Source organism: Neophocaena asiaeorientalis, unplaced genomic scaffold (assembly GCF_003031525.2).
Source record: "Neophocaena asiaeorientalis asiaeorientalis breed wild unplaced genomic scaffold, Neophocaena_asiaeorientalis_V1.1 scaffold1, whole genome shotgun sequence".
NCBI classification, from domain to species: Eukaryota; Metazoa; Chordata; class Mammalia; order Artiodactyla; family Phocoenidae; genus Neophocaena; species Neophocaena asiaeorientalis.
In genome coordinates this window covers 862,049-883,833 of record NW_020171981.1, presented here as the reverse complement: position 1 = coordinate 883,833, position 21,785 = coordinate 862,049, and the positions used below count along the sequence as shown (strand labels likewise).

The 21,785-nt window shown below is 56.0% G+C and overlaps 3 protein-coding genes across 4 annotated transcripts; 1 reads left to right on the top strand and 2 right to left on the bottom strand.

The window, feature by feature from the left end:
• Positions 1-576: 576 nt before the first annotated feature.
• On the top strand, positions 577-4,817 carry NKIRAS2 (NFKB inhibitor interacting Ras like 2). 2 transcript variants are annotated; one of them, XM_024744941.1, is made up of 4 exons: positions 577-692; positions 1,685-1,792; positions 2,192-2,433; positions 3,076-4,817. In XM_024744941.1, the coding sequence occupies exons 2-4, from the start codon at positions 1,699-1,701 to the stop codon at positions 3,313-3,315; spliced, it is 576 nt and encodes a 191-aa protein (XP_024600709.1). In that variant the 5' UTR covers positions 577-692; positions 1,685-1,698; the 3' UTR covers positions 3,316-4,817. The 2 variants fall into 2 exon arrangements, with proteins under 2 accessions (XP_024600709.1, XP_024600702.1); XM_024744934.1 differs by lacking the exons at positions 577-692; positions 1,685-1,792 and adding an exon at positions 1,805-1,998.
• Positions 4,818-5,270: 453 nt separating this feature from the next.
• On the bottom strand, positions 5,271-16,175 carry ZNF385C (zinc finger protein 385C). Its single transcript, XM_024744174.1, has 8 exons — positions 16,097-16,175; positions 15,444-15,616; positions 13,302-13,412; positions 11,819-11,984; positions 7,939-8,229; positions 7,217-7,413; positions 6,806-6,916; positions 5,271-6,272 (listed from the first exon to the last, which is right to left on the bottom strand). Exons 1-8 carry the CDS (start codon positions 16,173-16,175, stop codon positions 6,036-6,038), a joined length of 1,365 nt encoding a protein of 454 aa, XP_024599942.1. The 3' UTR covers positions 5,271-6,035.
• CUNH17orf113 (chromosome unknown C17orf113 homolog) lies at positions 15,952-20,603 on the bottom strand. The gene is made up of 2 exons (XM_024744920.1): positions 19,896-20,603; positions 15,952-18,725 (listed from the first exon to the last, which is right to left on the bottom strand). Exons 1-2 carry the CDS (start codon positions 20,436-20,438, stop codon positions 17,241-17,243), a joined length of 2,028 nt encoding a protein of 675 aa, XP_024600688.1. The 5' UTR covers positions 20,439-20,603; the 3' UTR covers positions 15,952-17,240.
• Positions 20,604-21,785: the final 1,182 nt, after the last annotated feature.

The following is a 21,785-nucleotide window of genomic DNA, read 5'->3' as shown; positions in this document are numbered from 1 at the left end:
TACTTGTAGTTCCAGTAAATGCCATGACTCTTGCCGTATTTCCTCCACCCTTTCCTCCCACACCCTTCAAACTTCAACACGGACCTGACCTCCTCTAGGAAGTTTCCGCGGAGAATGTAATGCCCACTGCCCCCAAGTTAAATGCCCTTAGCTGTGCTCCCATAGCACCTCTGTAATAGTTCTTACCATGCTGTACTGTAATTATTGGTTTAGATGTCTAGCTCCTCTAGATGGTGACGTTCTGATGGGCGGCAACGGTGTCTAATTCCTCCGCTTTTTCTCAGCACGTGGTCCTGTATCTGGCACAGAGTAGGAGCTCAGAAGACATTGGATGAATAAATGACTGAGTAAACAAAGTGTTACTGTAGTAGCCTTTAGAGAAAGAACATATGGGCATCTGAGGCACCAAAACAGCACCCGGCCGGTCTAGGGAGCCTAGAACCCTGTGCTCTGGAGACCATTCAGCCCAGGTCCCGGCCGTCATTTCCCCGCCGGCCTCTGGAGGCGCTGTTCGGCTGGTGCCGGCTCTCCGCCGCCAAAATAGGTCTTGCGGGATGGAAGCTACGGGGCGGGGCCAGACGGAGCCCGGAAGGACCCGGAGGAAGATCCGAGTGTTTGCGGCCGTGCTGCCCCACCCCTGGTCCCGGCGCGCGTAGAGGGGCCCGGCCGGGCTGCTGCGAGGGCCCCAGGAGGTACGGAGCTGGGAGGCCGGGATCGACCACTGCTTCCGGACTCTTTAAGTGGCAGGATTCCGATTCCCTCTGGGAGCCCTCTCGTGGGGAATTCTATTCCGGAGTCCCGCCTAGCAGTCGGGGTATCCCTTAATTTCGGGGCTCACTATATGAGGCCCCTCGCGGGGAGGGGGATCTGTACTAAGAGTTTACTTTGGAGAGGTTTCTGTTTAAGATCCCTTTGGGGAGTGATCTCTGTATCTCTCCTCTGGCGGGGGCGGACTCCTTGTCTGGGGCTCCTTCTGGGAAGCCTGTGTTTGGGATGCCTTCGAGGAGATCTCTGTTTGGGACCTCCAAACAGAGAAGGGATTTCTGTGTCTAGGCCTTATCTGGGTTTGTCAGTTCAAAAGAAACAAAATTTTTCTTTTTTCTGAAGCGTTTTTTTCCTTAGATTCCTTCACTCTTTTGTTTCTGTCTTTTTCATCTGAGCCATGGCCTTGACTGGGAATTCGAGGGAACTAATTGTCTGGATGAGCCATTCGGGAAAGCAAAATGTTCTTCCTAATTGTTCATTCTCCCCAGGAAGAGTGGTATAAGACAGATCCACACAAAATAATAGTCCTGCTTATTTCTCCATGGGGTCATAGTTAAAGAGAGGGAGCTGAGCCAGATCTGGCTCCCTTCAGCAACTGGTCCTCCACATCCTATGCACAGAAAGGAACATGGCTAGGGGTTCCTTTAAACCAGCGACTCTCTTCCCGCTTTATGGCAACGCTTACCGAGCACCTGCTCTGTGCCAGTTACTGGCCTCGTACTGGGAATAAGGTGAATAATATACAGCTAACTGTCCAGTAGTGGATATAGACACATCACTTTAGTACACCCTGCCTAGGGTAGCAGACAGGGCCGAACCCCTGAGGCCATGCATCCACTTCAGAACTTGTGTCCTCAGTCAAGGGAAGTTTGCCCTTGGTTTTGATCCTGCCTCACCCAGTGTGCTTCGGTTCTTCAAGGTTGAAAGCTAAGCATGGGGAAGAGCTGCAAGGTGGTCGTGTGTGGCCAGGCTTCTGTGGGCAAAACTTCAATCCTGGAGCAGCTTCTGTACGGAAACCACGTAGTGGGTGAGTGTTGCTGGGCGTGAGGCATGGTGGAGGAAGTGGAAGAATGAGGAGAGGATTTGATCACAGCACGAAAAGGCTAAAGGTCGCTGCTGCTGGTCATTACACCGAAAGATCCCAACTCTACAACACTGAGGACATCTGGAAAGAGAAAACCCAATGTCCGAGACAGGAAGGAAAAACTTCCGCATCACGCTGTGTTCAGCAAGGTATCAGCGTGAGATTAGAGCTGTTCCCCCAAGTTATTCCAGTCTGGCCAGACTCGCAGTCTTTGGCCCTCTCTCCTCAGCCCCCGTGTACCTTTGTCTCCCTGTCTGGTTGGCCTGTTAGGATATATTCAGTCACTCATGTTCCCAATCTCTTTTCTCCCTAGAAACAAGTTTTCTCCTCATTTTGTCCCAGGTTCTGAGATGATTGAGACGCAGGAGGACATCTACGTGGGCTCCATTGAGACTGACCGGGGGGTGCGGGAGCAGGTGCGTTTCTACGACACCCGGGGGCTCCGAGATGGGGCTGAGTTGCCCCGGCACTGCTTCTCCTGCACTGATGGCTATGTCCTAGTCTACAGCACGGACAGCCGAGAGTCCTTTCAGCGCGTGGAGCTGCTCAAGAAGGAGATTGACAAATCCAAAGACAAGAAGGAGGTGTGTGTGGGAACCCTGGTGATGAGAGAGAGTGGGCCCTGGGCTGGCTTTGGGAGGCCTGGAAAGGCTCTGTTTTTCACTGATTTGCCAGGACGTGGGTTTAGAGCTGGAGGGCGGAGATGGAGGCCACTGGAGGGTGTCTTCACTCCTAGAGGTGGCCGCATGTTGAGGCAGCTCTACCAAAGAGGCTTCTCCAGTTTAAGACGTCCCCACTAGTCTTTCTTTATAATGGTTCTGTGCTCTCCCCTGTGAAGGCCCTTTTGTTCTCAAATCCCGCTTTAAGCTGGAGGCATTCTGGGAGCGCTTCCTCACCGGTTACTTTGCCAACAACTAACTGACTGCCAGTAATGATCAGGCATTGGTGACACAGGGCTTGTAATGGAACTCCTCCAGATGGAGGCCCCTGTCCACCGTTTCTAATACAGGAAGAGATGAGACATCAGCCATTGAGACTTGCCCTCTCCTAGGACTCCGAGGTGGAAATGGTTGCTTTTTCCTCTCCTCCCTCTGTTCAAATTCTGGCCTCCATCTGGCACCCCCTCCAGGCGTTCCATTACAAGCCCAAGGTGGTCACTGGCCCTCACGACCATTCCTGAGGTCCATGCTACAGCCACGGGCCTCTACTCTGTCCCTCTTCCCCAGGTCACCATCGTGGTCCTCGGCAACAAGTGTGACCTGCAGGAGCAGCGGCGTGTAGACCCGGATGTGGCTCAGCACTGGGCCAAGTCAGAGAAGGTGAAGCTTTGGGAGGTGTCGGTGGCTGACCGCCGCTCACTGCTGGAGCCCTTCGTCTACCTGGCCAGCAGGATGACCCAGCCCCAGAGCAAGTCTGCCTTCCCCCTCAGCCGCAAGAACAAGGGCAGCGGCTCCTTGGATGGCTGAAGAGCTGCCTTGCCAGCTCTGGAAGATGGGTTGAGGGGAAAGGGAGGGGGGGTTTTAGGCAAGCTGTCCTTCCCAGTCAAGGGGGGAGCTGCCCACTAGGCCAGGCAGCTGGGCTGTCCCAGGCTCAGGTCACTTTTGCTCCCTCCCAACTCTGGGAAATGCAAATAGTCTAGGTTAGCGGTCCCCAAGCCCCCCAGCCCCCATCCTGCTGTATCCTAACAGCAATGGAAAGCCATTGATAGGATTTATGCCAGTGAAGTGATATGATCAGTTTTTGCTTTTAAGCAGGTCTAGGGTGGTTTTGGATCATTGTTCCTTCTGCCGGCCCTGGACAGGAAGCAGAGCTGTGTGTGGAAGTGCCCAGTCTAGGGTCTGATTCCTATCGCAGGGGTCTTACACCTCCGGGTTTCCTGCCAATCTCACACACACACACTCACACGCTTACGGCACCAGCCTGGGCTCTAGAGAAAGGGCATCCAGGTGTCTCGTTTGTGTGTGTGTGTGTGTGTGTAGACGTGCACACGTGTGTGTGCTGGTGTTCGGGGCGCCTCCTCATCCAACACCCTGACCTCTCTCCTGTGCTCTCCTGGGCTGAGAGAAGCTAGCCTCCTGGGAGTATAATCTTGTTTCAACTCTTCCCCCAGCTTCCTGCTTCCCCTTCCTGCTCAGGGAGCATTTTCTTGGTTGAGGTGGAATGGAATGCCGACTGGGCTGGGAGTCACCAGCTGGCTTTGTGGCCCTGCGAGGCCTCTCCCCCCTAGGGGCTTCGGTTTTCTCAGCTGTAAGGTGACGGCAGTTGCTTAGATGATCTAGATCCTCTCCAGCCCTGTGTGGGTTGTATACTGCCCATGGTTGGGCTGGCTGCACTGTTCCCTTAGCTTCTCCCGTTTCAAGGTGCTATGCCTGTGGCCCTGGAGGCTGGGACACTGCTCCCCACCCCCCCAACCACCAGGGGGCAGGAGTGCACTACCCACTCTAGTTGCCAGAGTGGCTGCCCAGTGCCCGATCCGTGGACCTCACAGCCCTGGGGACTGGTCGTCACCCTTTCCTGTGGTTGTTTTCAGCTGATAGCTGGACTTCTATTTATAGATTACCTGTGTTTATATGCCTGCCGCCATGGTGGAGGCCGGGCAAGGTGCTCGTCTAGCCCTCCCTTCTTACCTCAGATGCCTGAACAGAGTAAAGCCGGCCAACAGCAGCTTCCCAGGAGCTGCCAGATCTCTGGGGGCTCAGAAGGGTGGTTACGCTTCCAACACGCTGTAAAGTGAGCTGCTGACCCACAACTTCCCGTGCCCACTTCGTGCTTCTGATGTACACACCTAGCATAGGTGAAGACACTACAGCCAGGTGACCTCCAGTACACGCCCCTTCTCCCCAAGATAGGAGAGGCGAGCAGGGTCAGGTGACCCAGGCTGGGCGAGTTAGGGTGTGTACAGGCTTGGGCTTAAATTGATTTATTGATGCGTTGGACACAATAAAACCACAACTGTTATCAAAAAGTTTCCCACCCTCCCCCCTTTTTCTTGTTCTCCCATTGGAAACAGCTTTAAAAAAGATACAGGTGGATACTGGCAAAGTCCCATATTGTGGGGTGAGGGTGGCAGTGCTGCTGGGGTGGGACGGAGGTTATGACATTAATTTTGACAGCATGAAAACGGGTCTTGAGAGTGGCTCCAAGTGGATCCCAATACTCAGGTGAGTCACAGTGAGGGGGCCTTGGGGTGCTCGTGGGGGAAGGGAAAGCTGAATTGAGCGCTAGGGGCCAGTTTGGGGTGAGAGCTGGAAGGGGAAAGCTCTTTGTTTGGGAGCCCTGGGGGGATTCGGTGTTAGCTGGATCCATAGTCTGAGGGAGACCCAGTGTCACCCACCCCTTCCCCCCACCCCGCCCCGAGAGCTGGGATTCAGGAGGAATCAATGAAAGGCTAAGAGAGGAGAATGTGTGTGGGACTGAGCACTTCCTCTGTTAAAAACTGGGCCCGGCCAGCACATTACCCTGGCCTCCCTGTCGTAGCCCACCCTGTCAGAGCGGATGGAAAGCCCCAGAGGCTTGCAGTTCCAGCCACCCCTTGGCTTTGCCCCACTTAGCACTGCTCCCTTCCTCCACAGTCTTCCACCACATCCCCAATGGTCAGCTCGTCCAGGTAACCTTGAACCCACTCCATCTTGAGACCCTGTGGTTGGGATGGCTGTGACTGTCCCCTTAGCTTCTCCCTTGAGACGGCCCCCTCAACGCCAGTGATTCTCTAGAGAATCCAGTGAATGGGGAGGGCCTCCCCTCCCTGCCCCCAGGGCATGGGAATAGAGGTCGGGCTAGGAAAAGGTAAGATTCCTCGGACCTCGGGCCACACGGGTATAGGTCTTGAGTGGGAGAATGAGAGCACCACAGGGCTGGGGCTAGGATTTTGCATAGATCTTTGGATTTTCCAGTTTGTTCCCCATAAATCAGGATGGGAAATGGAGGGGAGCCCAGGGCTAGCCCTAGAAGCCTGGGGAAGGGAGGGTGCAGATGGATGGTCCTTGGGCCGGGGGGCATTAGTTGAATCCCCAGTGCAGATTGAGTGAAGGGCTCTTAGCATTAGCCCAGCTCTTCCGAGATTGGGCAGGAACCCCTAGGCTGTAAAAGGCAGTCTCCTGTGGGATGCGGGGAACCGAGGCATCTTGGGGAGAGGAGGAGGGGGAGGGCAACTGCTGGGAAATCAGCCCCGGGCTCCCCAGGAGGGCTAATAGGGAGCAAAGACGATGGGTCCCGTGGCAGGGCGAACGGCTCCTGCTGGGGTGCGAAACAGAGCTGGGCCCAGGATTGGAGGCGGGAAGAGGGTGGTGGCTGCCGCAGGCGCAGGCCGGAGGGCCAGGGGCCCTGGGAGGGCACAGATGGTTGCCGCCGCGGTGGGGATCGGGCTGGGCAGGAAGCGGGCTGCCAGCGTCTTGGTGAGTTGCTTCTGCAAGGCCAGTTTAGACTGCAGAGAAGAGAGGAAAGGACTCAAGTCTCTGACCCCAGGAAAATCCTGTCCCCTCCCTGGGCCCCCTCCTTGGGCTTTTTGCTGTGGAGTGGGGGGGGGGAAACGTGACTGTCAGGATTCCAAACCTAAATCCCCTCCCTTCCCACCCCCAAACATTCATTCCAAAGGGCTTTCTCCACCACCTGCCTTCCTGCCTGGAGGGAGGAGAATCTTAGGATGGGCCGAGGGAGGAGGCTATGGGGAGCGGGGGTGGAGATGGTCTCCGGGAGATGCATGCCCACGCCTCGCTGTTGCCCCTGAGGTTACTACCTGGGCCCACCTTCCCCCCCGGAAATGTTTCTGAGCAGATCCCCAGACAGCCAAAAACCCAACCCCAGCTCTTTCCCTGCCCAGGCAGCCTCCAACGGGGGTGGCTTCCTTCCTGCCCCTCCTCCCAGCCCCCCAGCTGGCCCTCCCTTCCGGCCTACCCTCTCCCCTTACCCTCTCCCCTCTGGACCCGGCTCCCAGCTCTGTTGCCCAGAGACAGATACCTTGAGGATACTCACAGCCAGCGCTGCGTGCTTCTGCAGCCTGCTGTGCTGGCCGGAGGGCTTGGGGGGCTTCCCGGCCAGGCGGTCCTTGTGCCTCCTGCTGCTCAGGTGCTAATGGACAGACAGACAGACTGGGAACAAGATGAGGAACCCAAGGACCCCAAAACTACGGCTAGCTCACCCTTCCTCTACCCACAATTCACACACCTAATGCACACGGCCCTGGAGTGGCCCTGGGAAGGGGAGGTTAAGAATTGGCCTTCGCCTTCCAGGAGCCTCGCACCTCTTCCTCCACTGCTCCCTGCTCTGCTCTACCCAGCTCCTCCCCGCAGGCTCCCTCCTCCGGGCCTGGCACTGGGCCCACCCCCCTCACCCCTGCTCCACCCCCAATCCCAGCCGCACTTGCCCCACCTGCTTGAGTTGGGTCTCTGAATTGACCTGGAGCTGACAGAGAGCACAGTGGAAAGGGGGCCTGGGCCCCTGCCGGCCCCCGCGGACCCCCGTCACTCTCTTGGCCTTGTGTCCAGCTCCTCCCCGGGGCACTGCGTGGCCCCTGCCCCTGCGGGGAGCGCCCCGCTGACCTTCCACCATCCACCGGTGCTTGGCTCCTGGAGGGAGGAAAGAAGACAGCTTGCTAGCACCAAAGAGGGGCTTCAGGGGCCATGGAGACCCCCTCCAAACCAGGTCAGTTTGGCTGCCCCCTGAAGCCTCCAGGCTGCTCAGCACTGCCAGCCCCTCCAGCCATGTGAGATTTCTCTTTCCCTCCCAAAGGTCCTCCCGGCTGTTCTCATTTCATGCCAGCATCGCCCAAGGAAGGCCTCGTTGCTGAGTAACAGGTCGGCTTCCCTTTGGCTCTCATTCCAACCCAATTCCCTCGGGTCTGATGCAAGGAGAGATGTGGGGGTATCTCCTGTCTTCAGTGATGACCCTCCAGTTCTTGCTGCCTGACTTCTCTCCCCGACTCTCCCTCCTCAGGCATTACCGGGAGGACCTGAAATACCCACCCAGCCACAGCTGAGCACAGCGCCTCTGTCACCTAGCCCTGGAGCAAAGTGCCCAGAAGCTCTAGCCTGCCCACATCTGCTGAGGGCCATCTCCTCCCCAGGACTCGAGCTGGTGAGGGGCGCACTGACCTGTGTTGTGAGCCTGAAGCTGGGAGGCGGAGTTCACGGTCACCTTACACGTGGGGCAGTAGAGACGCCCCTTCTCGCTCCTGCCTTCCCCACTCACACCACTTTCCACAGCAGCCGCCGCCGGTTCAGGCCCTGGCGCCTCTCTCCCAGGCTCTGGGGAGCAGGGTGGGCAAGAGGAAGAGGAGGAAGAGGAGGCAGCATCCAAGACGTCTGAGTGGGCCGGCTCCCTGGGCGTGGGTTCCGGACTCAGGGGTGGCTGGACTTTGGGACCAGGAGGAGGGGCTGCAGGAACTGCTGGGGAGATGGAAGGCGTGGGGTAAGAGTGAGGCCCAAGATGATTCTCGAGACCACGATTTTAAGCACAGATATTCTGGGGGTGGCATGGCAGATTGGAAGGGTCCCTGGTGTAGATATGACCAGCACTGAATCCCAGACTCCCCACCAAATCACTGGGCAGAGTTGGGCCTCCTTGGGCCTCAGCTTTCCCACCTGATATGATAAAGTTGGATCCAGTGGTCTCAGAGAGCCCACCCAGCCCTGATGATGATCTCCAGTCATTAGGGAACTGTTAAATATGTGGAAGTCACCAAAAAGATGTGCTAGAATATTCATGGAGCACTATTCATAGCAGCAGAAAACTGGAAACTATCCAAATATTTGTCAACAGGAGAATAGTGAAAAGAGTTGATGGGTCACGCAATGGAATATTACATGGCAATGAGAAAGGACAAAATACAGCTACACGCAACAACTTCTGATGGGGTTATATCCTGATAAACCCATCGTAAGTTGAAAATACCGTAAGTTGAAAATGCAGGTACTTCCCTGGTGGTCCAGTGGTTAAGAATCTGCCTTCCAATGCAGGGGACATGGGTTTGATCCCTGGTCAGTAAACTAAGATCCCACATGCTGCAGGGCAACTGAGCCCACGTGCCACAACTAGAGAGAAGCCTGCGCCTTGCAACAAAGAGCCCTCCCACCGCAACGAAAGATCCCGTGTGCCGCAACTAAGACACAACACAGCCAAAATCAATCAATCAATAAAAAGGAAGGAAACTTTTTTTAAAAATGCATTTAATACACCTAACCTACGGAACATCATAGCCTGACCCAGCCTACCTTAAATGTGCTCAGAACACCTACATTAGCCTACAGTTGAGCAATGTCATCTAACACAAAGCCTGTTTTATAATAAAGTGTTCAATATCTCATGTCATTTATTGAATACTGTGCTGAAAGTGAAAAACAGATTGCATGGGCACAGAATGGTTGTGTGTCAGTTGTTTACCCTCCTGGGCACGCGGCTGCTGCTGACCAGCATCACAAAAGAGTATGCACCTACCGTATATCGGGGTCCCCACCCCCCAGGGCACGGATCGGATCGGTACCAGTCTGTGGCCTGTTAGGAACCGGGCTGCACAGCAGGAGGTGAAAGGCGGGTGAGCGAGGGAAGTTTCATCTGTATTTACAGCCACTCCTCATCGCTCGCATTACCACCTGAGCTCCGCCTCCTGTCAGATCCGCGGCAGCGCATTAGATTCTCACAGGAGCGCGAAGCCTACTGTGAAGTGCACGCGCGAGGGATCTAGGCTGTGGGCTCCTTATGAGAATCTAATGCCTGATGATCTGGGGGTGGGAGCTGAGGCGGTGATGCTAGCGCTGGGGAGCGGCTGCAAATACAGATCATCATTAGCAGAGAGGTCTGACTGCACAGAGACCACAATAAATCAACTGCCTGCAGACTCATATCAAAACCCTATCCGTGGGGGGCTTCCCTGGTGGCGCAGTGGTTGAGAATCTGCCTGCCAATGCAAGGGACACAGGTTCGAGCCCTGGCCTGGGAAGATCCCACATGCCACGGAGCAACTAAGCCCGTGTGCCACAACTACTGAGCCTGAGCTCTAGAGCCCGCGAGCCACAACTACTTAGCCCATGTGCCACAATTACTGAAGCCCAAGTGCCCTAGAACCCATGCTCTGCAACAAGAGAAGCCACCACAATGAGAAGCCAGCGCACCGTAACGAAGAGTAGCCCCTGCTCGCCGCAACTAGAGAAAGCCCATGCACAGCAACGAAGACCCAACACAGTCAAAAATAAAAACTAATTAATTAATTAATTAAAAAAAAAACCTATCAGCGGGCTTCCCTGGTGGCGCAGTGGTTGAGAATCCACCTGCCAATGCAGGAGACACGGGTTCAAGCCCTGGTCCAGGAAGATACCACATGCCGTGGAGCAACTAAGCCCATGCGCCACAACTACTGAAGCCCAAGTGCCCTAGAGCCCATGCTCTGCAACAAGAGAAGCCACCGCAATGAGAAGCCTGCGCACCACAACGAAGGGTAGCCCCCCGCTAGCCGCAACTAGAGAAAGCCCATGTGTAGCAACGAAGATCCAATGCAGCCAAAAATAAATAAATAAATAAATTTCTTAAAAAAAAAAAAAAAAGTCCTATCAGTGAGTGGCAAGTGACAATTAAGCTGCATCTTACGGAGTAGACTGGACATAAGCAACATACTTTGGGTGTCACTGTCTCCCATCATCCCCAGATGGGACCAACTAGTTTGCAGGAAAACAAGCTCAGGGCTCTCACTGATTCTGCATTATGGTGAGCTGTATAATTATTTAATTATATATTACAATGTAATAATAATGGAAATAAAGTGCTCAATAAATGTAATGCCCTTGAATCATCCTGAAACCAACCCTCCCTCCCCGGTCCGTGGGAAAATTGTCTTCCGTGAAACTGGTCCCTGGTGCCAAAAAGGTTGGGGACCACTGCCGTATGTTGCTAGCCCAGAAAAGATCAAAATTCGAAATTGGAAGTCCAGTGTCTACCGAATGCATATGGCTTTCACACCGTTGTGAAGTCAAAAAATGATAATCCAGGGCTTCCCTGGTGGCGCAGTGGTTGGGAGTCCGCCTGCCGATGCAGGGGATGCGGGTTTGTGCCCCGGTCCAGGAGGATCCCACGGAGTGGCTGGACCCGTGGGCCATGGCCGCTGAGCCTGAGCGTCCGTGGCCTGTGCTCCGCGGTAGGGGAGGCCACAGCTGTGAGAGGCCCGTGTACCGCAAAAAAAAAAAAAAAACATAATCCAAACCACCATGAAGTCGGGGACCACCTGTATATCATTAACCAAAACCAGGTGAAATTGATCTCTGGTGAGAAAGGTCAGGCTCATAGTTACTCTGGGGGAGGGGTGTGGGTGGTTGGATAGCATCACCTCCAAACTCATGTCCATCTGGAACCTCAGACTGTGATCTTATTTGGAAATAGGGTCTTTGCTGATGTAATTAGTTAAGATGAGATCATACTGGACTAGGGTGGGCCCTAATCCAATGACTGGTGTCCTTATAAGAAGACCATGTGAAAGCACAGAGACACTGGGGAAAATGTGATGTGAAGTCGGAGGCAGAGATCGGAATGAGGCATCCACAAGCCAAGGATTGCCGGCAACGACCAGAAGCTAGAAGAGCGGAATGAAACAGATTCCCCCCACCCAACCGTGCCCCCAGAAGGAACCAACCCTGCTGACACCTTGCTTCAAACTGCTGACCTCAAGAACTGTGAGAAAATACATCTCTGTTATTTTCAGCCACCCAGTTTGTGGTCATTTGTTATCACAGCCCTAAGAAGCTAACAACAAGGTAGTGACCGGGAGGGGACCCAAGGAGGGGCTACTGGGGTGCTTGTGACACATTTCTTCATCTCAGCAGATCCAGACTGGAAAATCTGTGGTGCTCTACACATGTGATGTGTGCCTTTCCCTGTATGTATAGAATACTCCCACACGAGCAGGAATAATAATAGGCAGGAATCGCTCAACCCCTTTTCAGAAGCCAGATTTGGAGTGGGAAGGGGGGAGAAAAGTTCAGGACTGACCTCTGCTCTGTGGCTCTTCAGGGGCTCCACTGGCTGGAGTCGGGGATGGGGACACCAGCGTCCCATCCTGGGCCAGGGTTTGCGGCCTCTGCTTGCTCTTGGCGGCTTCGACAGCCTTGAGTTTTCTGGCGTGTTTGTGGCCTTTGTAGTGTGCTTCGGCCTGGTTCTGGGGAGGGGAGGGCATGGGGTCACCATTCATTGGCTGAGTCCACCTGCCCCATCCATGAGCTGGCGCTGGGCAGGGGCTAGGTCAGAGGGAGGCACGGCTCCGGCCACCCAGGGGGCGCATCCTTGTCACCATCACAGCATGTGTGTGGCCCTGAGGTTTACAGAATGCATTCTCATACACGAGCTCCCAGGCAAGCAGCCCCTGGCTTCAAATTCTGCCTCAGCCGCTTATTAACTGTGCATCTTTGGGCAGGTCCCATCACCTCTCTGAGCCTCGGTTTCCTCGCTCATGAGCTCTGTGATGATAATACTGATTTCACAGAGTTATGAGAATTAAAATGAGAACATGAATGATAAGGGCCTAGTCCAAGCAGTAGGTGCTCAGTGAATGTTAGTTACCAACAGGTTTATAAATGCACAAGCGGAAAAACAGAGCAGTCCCCACACTTTCGGGAATGTGCGCCTCAGATCATTCAACCCTTTGTACATTTTTCCAACAAATAGTTATCGAACATTTGCCATGTGCCAGGCAAATGTGCTGGGCCTGGTATGAAGAAGATAATGGTTCCTCCCTCAGAGTGAAGTCTCTCTGTCCATCACTTGCATGACTCACATAGCCTGAAGGCCTGGAGGGACCCTCCAGATCTGGCCTGTCCACTAGGGGTCCCTTCTTGTTGCTCCCAAAAGTAGGAAAGACAGGCCCCCGTGGCCCCTCCCTGGGCACTTTCACCAGAGCAGGGAAGGTCCGCTCTCTAGGGGCGGGCCATGGTAGAAAGCATGCGGACTATGGGGTCAGCCAGGCCTGGGTTCAAATCCCAGCTCTACTTACCAGCTGTGTGGCCTCATGCAAGTCACTTAACCTCTCTGAGGCTGAGTTTCCTCATCTGAAAAGTGGGGCTGATGATAGCACCTCTATCCATCTCACAGATGTATCATGAGAACTCATTAAGAGGACAGGCATGAACACATTCTGGAAACTCTCAGGTGCATTAAGAACTCAGCTCTGGACCAAGAGCCGATGGTGACCCCTGGGACCCGGAGTAGGGAAGGGCAGCCTTCTCTCTGGCAGAAGGGTCCAGGACACAGGAGAGAGGCATAGGGGAGGGAAATGAAATCCCAGGGGGATGGGATGGGACGGGGCAGAGGAATCTGGAGAGAGGAGAGGATGGGATGGATAAAGGACCAGGAGCGGCTCTTCTGCAACGAAGGACAGAAAATACGGAGCCCAGTCCCTTTGCCACCCCTATTCCTCCAGGAAAGACCCCAGAAGCCCAGTCTCCAGCCCCCTCCCCAGCCTGTTTCCACTACTCCTCACCGCTGAGTTGAATCTCAGGTGACAGATGTTACAGGAAATGAAGAGCTTCTTCTTCAGAGGGGAGGGAACCCCAAATGTGTGACTGATGACGGCCTTCTGGACCGGGTCCATCTGTGAAGGGGGTGGGACTGCACAATAACTTTGGGGTCAGCTCAGTAAGGGCAGGGGGCAGGCACTGCAAAATGCCAAAAACTAAGACTATGGAGGAGGGCAGTGATCAGCCCAGAGGAAGAAATTTCCCATGTCTGTGGATATTAGAGAAAAAGAAACAGCCTCTTCCCTGGCCGACCTTCTCTGTCAGCCTAGGCTTCTGCTTAGAGGCAGGGGGATGGCCAGGATGACCTCCATGACCTTGCGAAACAGAACCACGTGCTGGCGATCACACTGGCATCTCTTGCCGCCCCTCTGGTCTCTTTTTTTTTCTCATTCGCAAGAATCACAACTATTGGGACAGAGAGTTGGGGGCAGGCAGAAGCAGAGAAAGGAATTTGGAATTTCCTCTCCCATAACCCAGACTTGCGCTGGACCTGCGGGCTGGGGGACATAAGGCTTATCTTATCAGCTCTGCCACTGTCACTAGGTCTGAGAGGGAGAGGGACAGCCACTGCCCAGGGGTGGTGGGGGGCTGGGCGGGGGCGGCAGGGGCAGCAAGTGGAAGCCAGAGGATGGTTCCCTGAGTAGTAGGGTCGTTTCTCTGGCATATTAATTTGCCATATTAATTTCTTTTCCTTAGATAAATTTTTTTTCTTCTATCAAACCAAGCTTTTATGTTCCCTTTTCTCAGGGGCTAGGTTGTTGGGCCCAAAGCAGAAGCTGTCTGGGCTTGCTTGTCAAGAGGAACTTTCCAAACCTTCCTGAGAGAGGAGAACAGAAACTTTGAGAGAAACTTCCCTGACAAGAGAAAGAGGCTCTAACTCCCACAGCACCCAGGGCGGGGGCGTGCAGAGGACAGGACTTCAGAGGAGAGTGGCCTGCAGGGCCCCCAGTAGGAGGACGACAGCGGGTTGACCCCCTCTTAGGGATTATGTGCCTGAACAGTGAGCATCCAGCAAGTGACAGTGGGGACCGAAGACCAGAGGACCCTCCCCAAATGTCTCAGGCTCCACAGGACGTTTGCACAACCCTGGAGGGCGGGAAGGAAGGAGCTCCCAAGGGTGACTGAGACGGAATTTCCTACCATCTTGGCAGGATGGGGTGGGGCTCATCAATGATTATATTTGATTTTCCAAATTTTTTAAAAAAGGTGACGGGGCTTCCCCGGTGGCGCAGTGGTTGAGAGTCCGCCTGCCGATGCAGGGGATGCGGGTTCGTGCCCCGGTCCGGGAAGATCCCACATGCCGCGGAGCGGCTGGGTCCGTGAGCCATGGCCGCTGAGCCCGCGCGTCCGGAGCCTGTGCTCCGCAACGGGAGAGGCCACAGCGGTGAGAGGCCCGCATACCGCAAAAAAAAAAAAAAAAAAAAAAAAAGGTGAAGTACCTTATAGCTCATGTAGTGAAGTAAATTTCATATTTACACACATACACACATGGAAATACATGTTTCCGTGTATACAGACTAGTAGACAGACACACGGCGCATAAGCTTACAGGCAGTTGCAAATTACAGAGACAAGTAGAAAGATACATGCTGGCATGCACACCAACGGCACGCATCCACACACTTATGGTCACCCAAACCACGAAAAACACACACTCAGAGGCCAGACACACACCAAACACATACACAGTCGACACCAAGACACACAAAAACTCTCAGATACACAGGCACAGACACTAATTACAGACAACTACCCAGGCACAAAGAGTTTATAAACACACATGCACAAGCTCACACCCACGAAAAACAAAGCCCTATAGAGACAAACTAAAACAGAAAGGCACACCCCAAGTGCACACAGACATCCCTGTAGAGAAACTCAAGTGAAACCTGCAGTTCACAGGCCCCCCCGGGGCCCAGCAGTAGTTGCTGGGGGGAGGGGGTGATACCATCCTGGATCCCTGGCCTAAGTGGGAGCTGGGCCCCATTTCAGGAGCACTTGGTCACTCTGGTGACCAGCTTCTGAGAGCTGGGCCCTTGCAGCCCCCCTTCCCCTCCACCCCCACACTCGGCTGCATGCCCCCCACCCGCCAGCCCAGCCCGTACCGTGCTGAAGTTGGGGAAGAGACTGAGCGGGGTGGCGCCATTGAAGTGGAAGGCGAGCAAGTGCTTGAAGTCCAGCGGGGGCTGCAGAGGCCTGGCGGGCAGGGGCAGGGAGGCCAGCAGGGGGCTGGGGGTGCTGGAGGCCGGGCCTGCTGCAGGAGGAAGAAGGGCAGGGTCTGAAACAGGGAGCCACGGGGCTCACTCCTCCCTCTGCAGCCAGAACACGAGGCTGATGGGCTTCTTGGGTGTAGAGAGAGAGCAGAAGCCCCTGTCTCCCTGTTCACAAAGTAGCACTGGCTGAGTCCAGGGCGATGACAGCGCGTTTCTGTGCCTCTCCTCTCCACAACTGGGGAAGCAGAATCAGGGAGTCCACAGTTCCAGGCTGCCAGCCCAGAAGGATGACCACCACCCCACCCACAGGGGCAGCGTAACGACCTAAATGAAGCCCAGAGGGGAGTCAGGCCAAGGGAGTCAGGCCCCTGACACACACACCACCACGGAGACTGCACGATGCACTGGGTTTCCACTTTATTGCAAATTAAACCCAAACCCAGGAGGCCTGGGGAGAGGCCAGCCCCCTCCCCTCTCACTACCTACCCTGTCCAGATCCCCACATGGTTCACAGCAAGGGCTGACAGAGGGGATAGGAAACCCACTGGAATCTGAAAGGATGTGTTCCCCAGCTCTGGTGAGGCCCCAGCTGCTTCCTTCAGGAGGCAAAAAGCCCTCCGACATCCCTGTGTTGGGCCTGAGGCTGCATCTCGGAGTCAGCCAGTCCAGCACTGTGGTTTTACAGTCTTTGGTCTTAAAGGTCTGAGGCAGGGGCCCAGGTTCAATCCCTGGTCGGGCAACTGAGATCCCACAAGCTAAGCAGTGGGCAAGAAAAAAAAAAATCTGTTGCGAATTCCCTGGCAGTCCGGTGGTTAGAACTCTGCGCCGAGGGCCCGGGTTCAATCTTTGGTCGAGGAACTAAAATCTAAAATCCTGGCGTGGCAAAAAAAAAAAAAAAAAAGTCTGAGGCAAGGGCAGGGGAAGGCTAGGAACTTAGAGAGCAACCAGATTTTGAGGAGGAAAAAAATTAGAAATAAATTTAGTCCACCTGGGACTTTTTTGGACCCTGTCATTGCAAAACCAAAGTAAGTCCTTTTAGATTTCGTGTATTAACACTGTGAAAGATAGGATAGATTTATTTTACATTTATAGATGTGTATGTCGATATACACAGCCATATAGAGAAAAGCCTCAGGAAGCCTACTGGTGAGGAGGGCGCCACCACTTCCCTCGAACTGTTAGCTTGTGCACAGAGAGGGTGCTGTGCTGTGTGTCAAAAACAAGGGCGGTCATCTGCTCTCCAGTCACATCTGAAGAGATGTTGTCAGAAGTGGGGGCCAACAGTCAAGGACCCAGTCTCCTCTCCTTCAACCCTTGAATTGCGCAGACCCTGTCTTCCTCCCTCCAACCAAGAGCCCCTCAACTTTTCTAGGACCAAAACTTTGGCTGAGTTCAGAGGGAAAGGGGTGAGCCACTCTCACCAAACTCTGGAAAGGTCAGGAGTGATATTTAGGGTGCCCCAGACCCCAGCACCTCTGCCCACTGGCCCGAGCCCCGCCCCCGATCCAGCCCCTCCTCCACAGCCCACGGGGCTGGGTTAGTACTCAGCGTGGAGCAGAGGGAGCACGGGGAAGGTGGGTGGGAGGCCACAGCTAGGAGGTCAGCTTGGGTGCAGCACGGTCAATTCCGGCTTGGCCCTTAGAGAGCCTAGGGCCCCGGGCTGGCTGGACAGAGGAGAGGAGGCCGCCCTCACGTGAGCTGCGAGCCCAGGAGCCCCTCACCCCACCCACTCTCTAGGAACTCCACCGCCAGCGCAAAGTCAAACTCATGCAGCGGCGGCCCATCCACCGCGATCTTCACCGCGGGGCCGCCCCGGCCTTCCCCCGCCCCGCCCGGCCCCCACCACCGCAGCTCCCGGCTGCGGCCGACCTTGTCCAGGAGGCCGGCGCCCGCGGGCAGCGCCAAGGCCAGGGAGGCGAGGGCGGCGAAGTCAGGGAAGAGCTCGTGCAGTTCAGAGCGAGCGCACGCCAGCTTGGCGCACAGGGCCCGCGGGCCCAGCCGCCCCAGGCTGCACACCACGCGCTTGAAGAGCGCGAAGTCGCCCAGCGCCCGCTGGCACACCACGGCGGGGGCGAAGGCGCGCAACAGGACGCGCAGCGCCCCCTCGCCGTGCGCGCCCAGCTCCTCGGGTGCCTGCGGGTAGCGGCGGGGGTCGAAGATCGCCGCCAAGGCGGCCACGGCGTCCAGCGAGGGCCCGGGGTAGGAGTCCCGCAGCCCCCTCCGCATGGAGTCCAGGAAAGCCCCCCGCAGCCGCTCCAAGCCCTGGACCGCAGCCTCGGAGTAGCCCACCAGCTCCACACCGCGGTAGGTGCAGCGGCCGCGGCCCAAGTCAGGGCTGGAGGTTGCCAGTTCCTGCAGGAAGCCCTGGAGACGCGCCCCACCTGAGCTGCGCTGCGCTTGGAGGGAGGCTGCAGCTGCCGTCACCAGCGGCTGCAGCAAGGCCAAGTCCGGCTCTTCTGGCTGCAGGACAAGGGCGAGCTTCTGCACGGACGGCAGAGCATCCAGCAGGAGGTGGGTGAAGGCCACAAAGGTGAACTGGCGCAGGGCGAGGGCCAGTGCCCTGGTTGTAGGTGAGGCTGGGGCAGAGGCCTCCAGCGTGGGCACCAGGCAAGGCCAAGCCTCAGCCACTGCTTCCACCACAGGCAGCAGGGAGGCCCAGGGCACTGGCCGTGGTCCTGCCAAGTCAATAGCTGCAAGGTCCAGTGCCGCCCGGAGCTCAGGGACCACGTGGGAACTGGGGCCACCATGGAGGCGGAATAGGGCATCCAGCACACTTTCATATTCACCTAGGTAGGCAGGGGGCTTGGGATCTGTCCGGCCCGGGAGGCAGTGTAGCTCCATGAGCAGTGGGCAGGCAGCCTGGAGCTGCGGGCCCACGCTCCCCAGGCGGTCACTGGGGAGGCTTGAGCTGAGCCAGGCCAGCTTGGATGCAGACACGCCGAAAGCCTGCAGAATGTCCAGGAGTTGGCCAGCGGTGGCCTCGCCTTCCCGTAGCTCCACACTGCCCAGGAAGGTGGTGGCAGGCTGGCCATCGCAGGGGGACACCGAAGTGGCAAACAAGGCCAGACTGTGGGACTCAGGCCAGTCCCTGGTCTCGTCCAACACCAGGCCCACATACGGGGATGCCTTCAGGCGTTGGCAGGCCTCTGTGTGCAAGACACTGGCAATGGCCACCTGGGACAGCCAGGGAAAGAAAGGGAGGGAGGACAGAGTTAGGCTTGTCCTGGGAAGGGGAGGCAGGCAGGGTGGGGTGATAGAAAGAGCACAGGCCTGGGGTCAGACTAACCCTAGCTTTGCCACTTACTGACTGTGTGACCTTGGGCAAATCATTTCACCTCGCTGTTCATCTCTGTTTCCTCAGCTCTAAAACCAGGCCGATACCTGCCCCCAAGCTCCTCAAAAGGTTGTTGTGACTCATATCTTAGTGCCCTGACCAGGGACTGAACCCGGGCCCTCATCAGTGAAAGCGCGGAGTCCTAACCACTGGACCGCCAGGGAATTCCCATCAATGTAATTTTGTGTTGTACTTATACGTGTAAAAATGCTTTAGGAACCATAAAGATTCTACAGCGTTTTGTGTGTGTGTGTTTTTCCACAGCATTGCCCCTGTCAGCCTTATTCCTGGGGTCTCCCTCTGCTCTGCGGCTCAGGGATTAACTGATAGACACGTTGACTCCCTACCAGTTACAAAGGGCCCCAACTGTGTGCTGTTTGTCATCTCTCTGGGCGATGAGATCCAACTCCCCCACCCCTTTACCAGCCCCCAGGACTCATACAGCCAGTGCCTAGGACAGAGCTGCAATATGCACGCCCCCAGGGGCCACATGGGTGATACTGACCTTGAAGTGGGCCAGGGATAAACCAAAGGGAATGGGGAAGCCCATGCCCTGCTCTCCAACTCCAGAACTTCATGCCCTGACTGCACAGGACCTAGCTTCTTAGTAGAAGTCACAAATCCACATTTTTATATGTAATCTCTTGTTTTTTTTTGTTGTTGTTTTTTGTTTATCTTGGAGACTAATTTAAGTTTTCTTAAAAACTGTGAAAACCACCAAAACACATCTGTGGGCCAATCGAGCTCCCAGGCCACCAGTTTGCAACCTCTGACCTAGGTAGTGAGGGGAGCGGACCTGAGCCCTTGAGGACAGGGCCTGGTCCGGCCTCTTCACTGTTGGGCACCCAGGAGCTGGCACCGAGTATGCCCTCAGTGAAGGCTCTGATGGGCGAAGGTGTGAATGAAGTGCTTTGGCTGCTGCCCCGGGGCCTGGCATGCTGGTGCCATGCCCAGATGGCTCGATGTTCTCCCTCCTCAGTCCCTCCCCCACAGCCCTGGCTGCCACCCACCTGCATGTCCCTCACCCTCCTAGGACTGTAGTAATCGCCGTGCTCCATGCCCAGCAGCGCCTGACACAGGTTGAACCTCTGTAGCTCAAGCAGGGCAGAGCAGCGGTCGTCAGGCACGTCCTCCTTGGCCATGCAGTACACCGTGGTCAGCACGGCCACCTTGGCCGGGTTCGCTTCCACCTTGACACTCCTGAAGCTGGGGGTGGTCGCCAGGCCCGGACAGGTCCCTCCACCCTCAGCCTGGCCCTCAAAAGTGGGCCGGCCCCGGTTGACGGCCAGAGCCTGGCGGTGGGCCCCCGAGGTCACGTGGCGCCTCAGGGCATGGCGCTGGAAGTTGTCGGTGCCCACGGTGAAGGCGTTCTCCGCTTTGCCGTGCTTGTTCCGCACCAGGGCCTGGCGGCACTCTAGGCAAAACATCAACTTCCGCTCGTAGTCGAAGTCCAGCCAGGTGAACTCCTCTTTCCAGTGCTCGTTGAAGTAACGCTTGCACTTCTTATTGGAGTTGGAAGCCTCTCCGGCTGGTTTCTTCCCCGGGGGCACCATTCCTGCTCGAGGGGCAGGGCGCCTCCAACCCCCACCCAGATGCTCTTGTCCCCCCAGCCTGCCCCGCACACCGAAGCACCTCCTTTGACAAGGGGAGTCGGTGGGGAGGCAGGAGGGGGGCAGCCCGCCAGGCTAATGGGGACCATCCATCTAACTTAGCCCGGAAAGTTTATTTCCACTCCGCTGGTGGGAGACTGGAGGTGAAAGAGACAAGGGAGAGGTGTTAGGCGTCCACTGGGGGTTCACACTGCCCACAGAGGACTCCCCGGGCGAGGGGTGGACTGGACCCAATGGGGAAGGGCTACTGGGAGTGGGCCATAAAGCGTTATCCAAAGTGGGTAGAGGTACGGGGGCTGCAGCCCCCTCTAAGGGTCTCCCTGTATCCAGGACAAGGCATCGAGCTTTGACTGCCGAAGCACGTCAGAACTCAGAGCTGGAAAGACCAGCGCCCTCAACGCAAACACACTGTATAATCCCGAGACAGCGCTGGTTCTCAGGGCTCACGAATAACTCGGGGCTGAATCCTGGCTCCTCGCCCAGAGGATAACTGGTGCCATCAGGCCACAGTCATTTGTGTCAACAGAAGGAAGTTAGCACGAAGCTGAGCTCCCAGAGCCACAGGACTGAGGAATGGGATTTGTTTCCTCTGGAGCTCCCCTCCCTAAACACACGCATGGGCACGGTCACACACACACCAGCTGTGCGGTTCTGGGAAGGGTAGCCCAGAAGCGGGGGCTGGGTTCCAGACTAAAGGCAGCCAGCTGGTTGCCTCTACCTCCCTCACTCCACCACCACGCCAGGTGCGAGGCGAGGATGAGGAGTTCAGGACCCCACGGCCACGTCCAGTTGATGGCCAAGACCTGCCACCTCTGCTTCCTCATTATCTCTCACACCTGCCCCTCCCCTCCATGGTTACTGATAACAACAGCGGTAACTACCATTTACCGAGTGCGAACTGACTCAGGCCCTGTGCTAAGGACTGGGGTGACTCCATCAGGAGACCAAGATTACTCTTGCAAGTACTCTCTGAGGATGGTATCATCCTCACTTTGGACAGGAGGAAACTGAAGCTCGGGAGCTTTAAGTGACTTGCCCAAGGTTTGCCAAGCAGTAAGTGGCTGAGGTGGAATTAGAACCCAAGTCCCCCTGACTCCACAGGCCATGCTGAGACCCTGGCCTGCACCGTCTCACCTGGATTACGCAGCGGCTTCCGCCTCTGCCTTTGTTCCACCACATTCATACCTCACGTAACAGCCAGAGAGCAAGGCCACACACAGATCCCACTGTGTCACTGCCCTGCTTCCGCCTCTTTGGTGGTGTCCCATTGCCTAAGTCTACATACCTCAC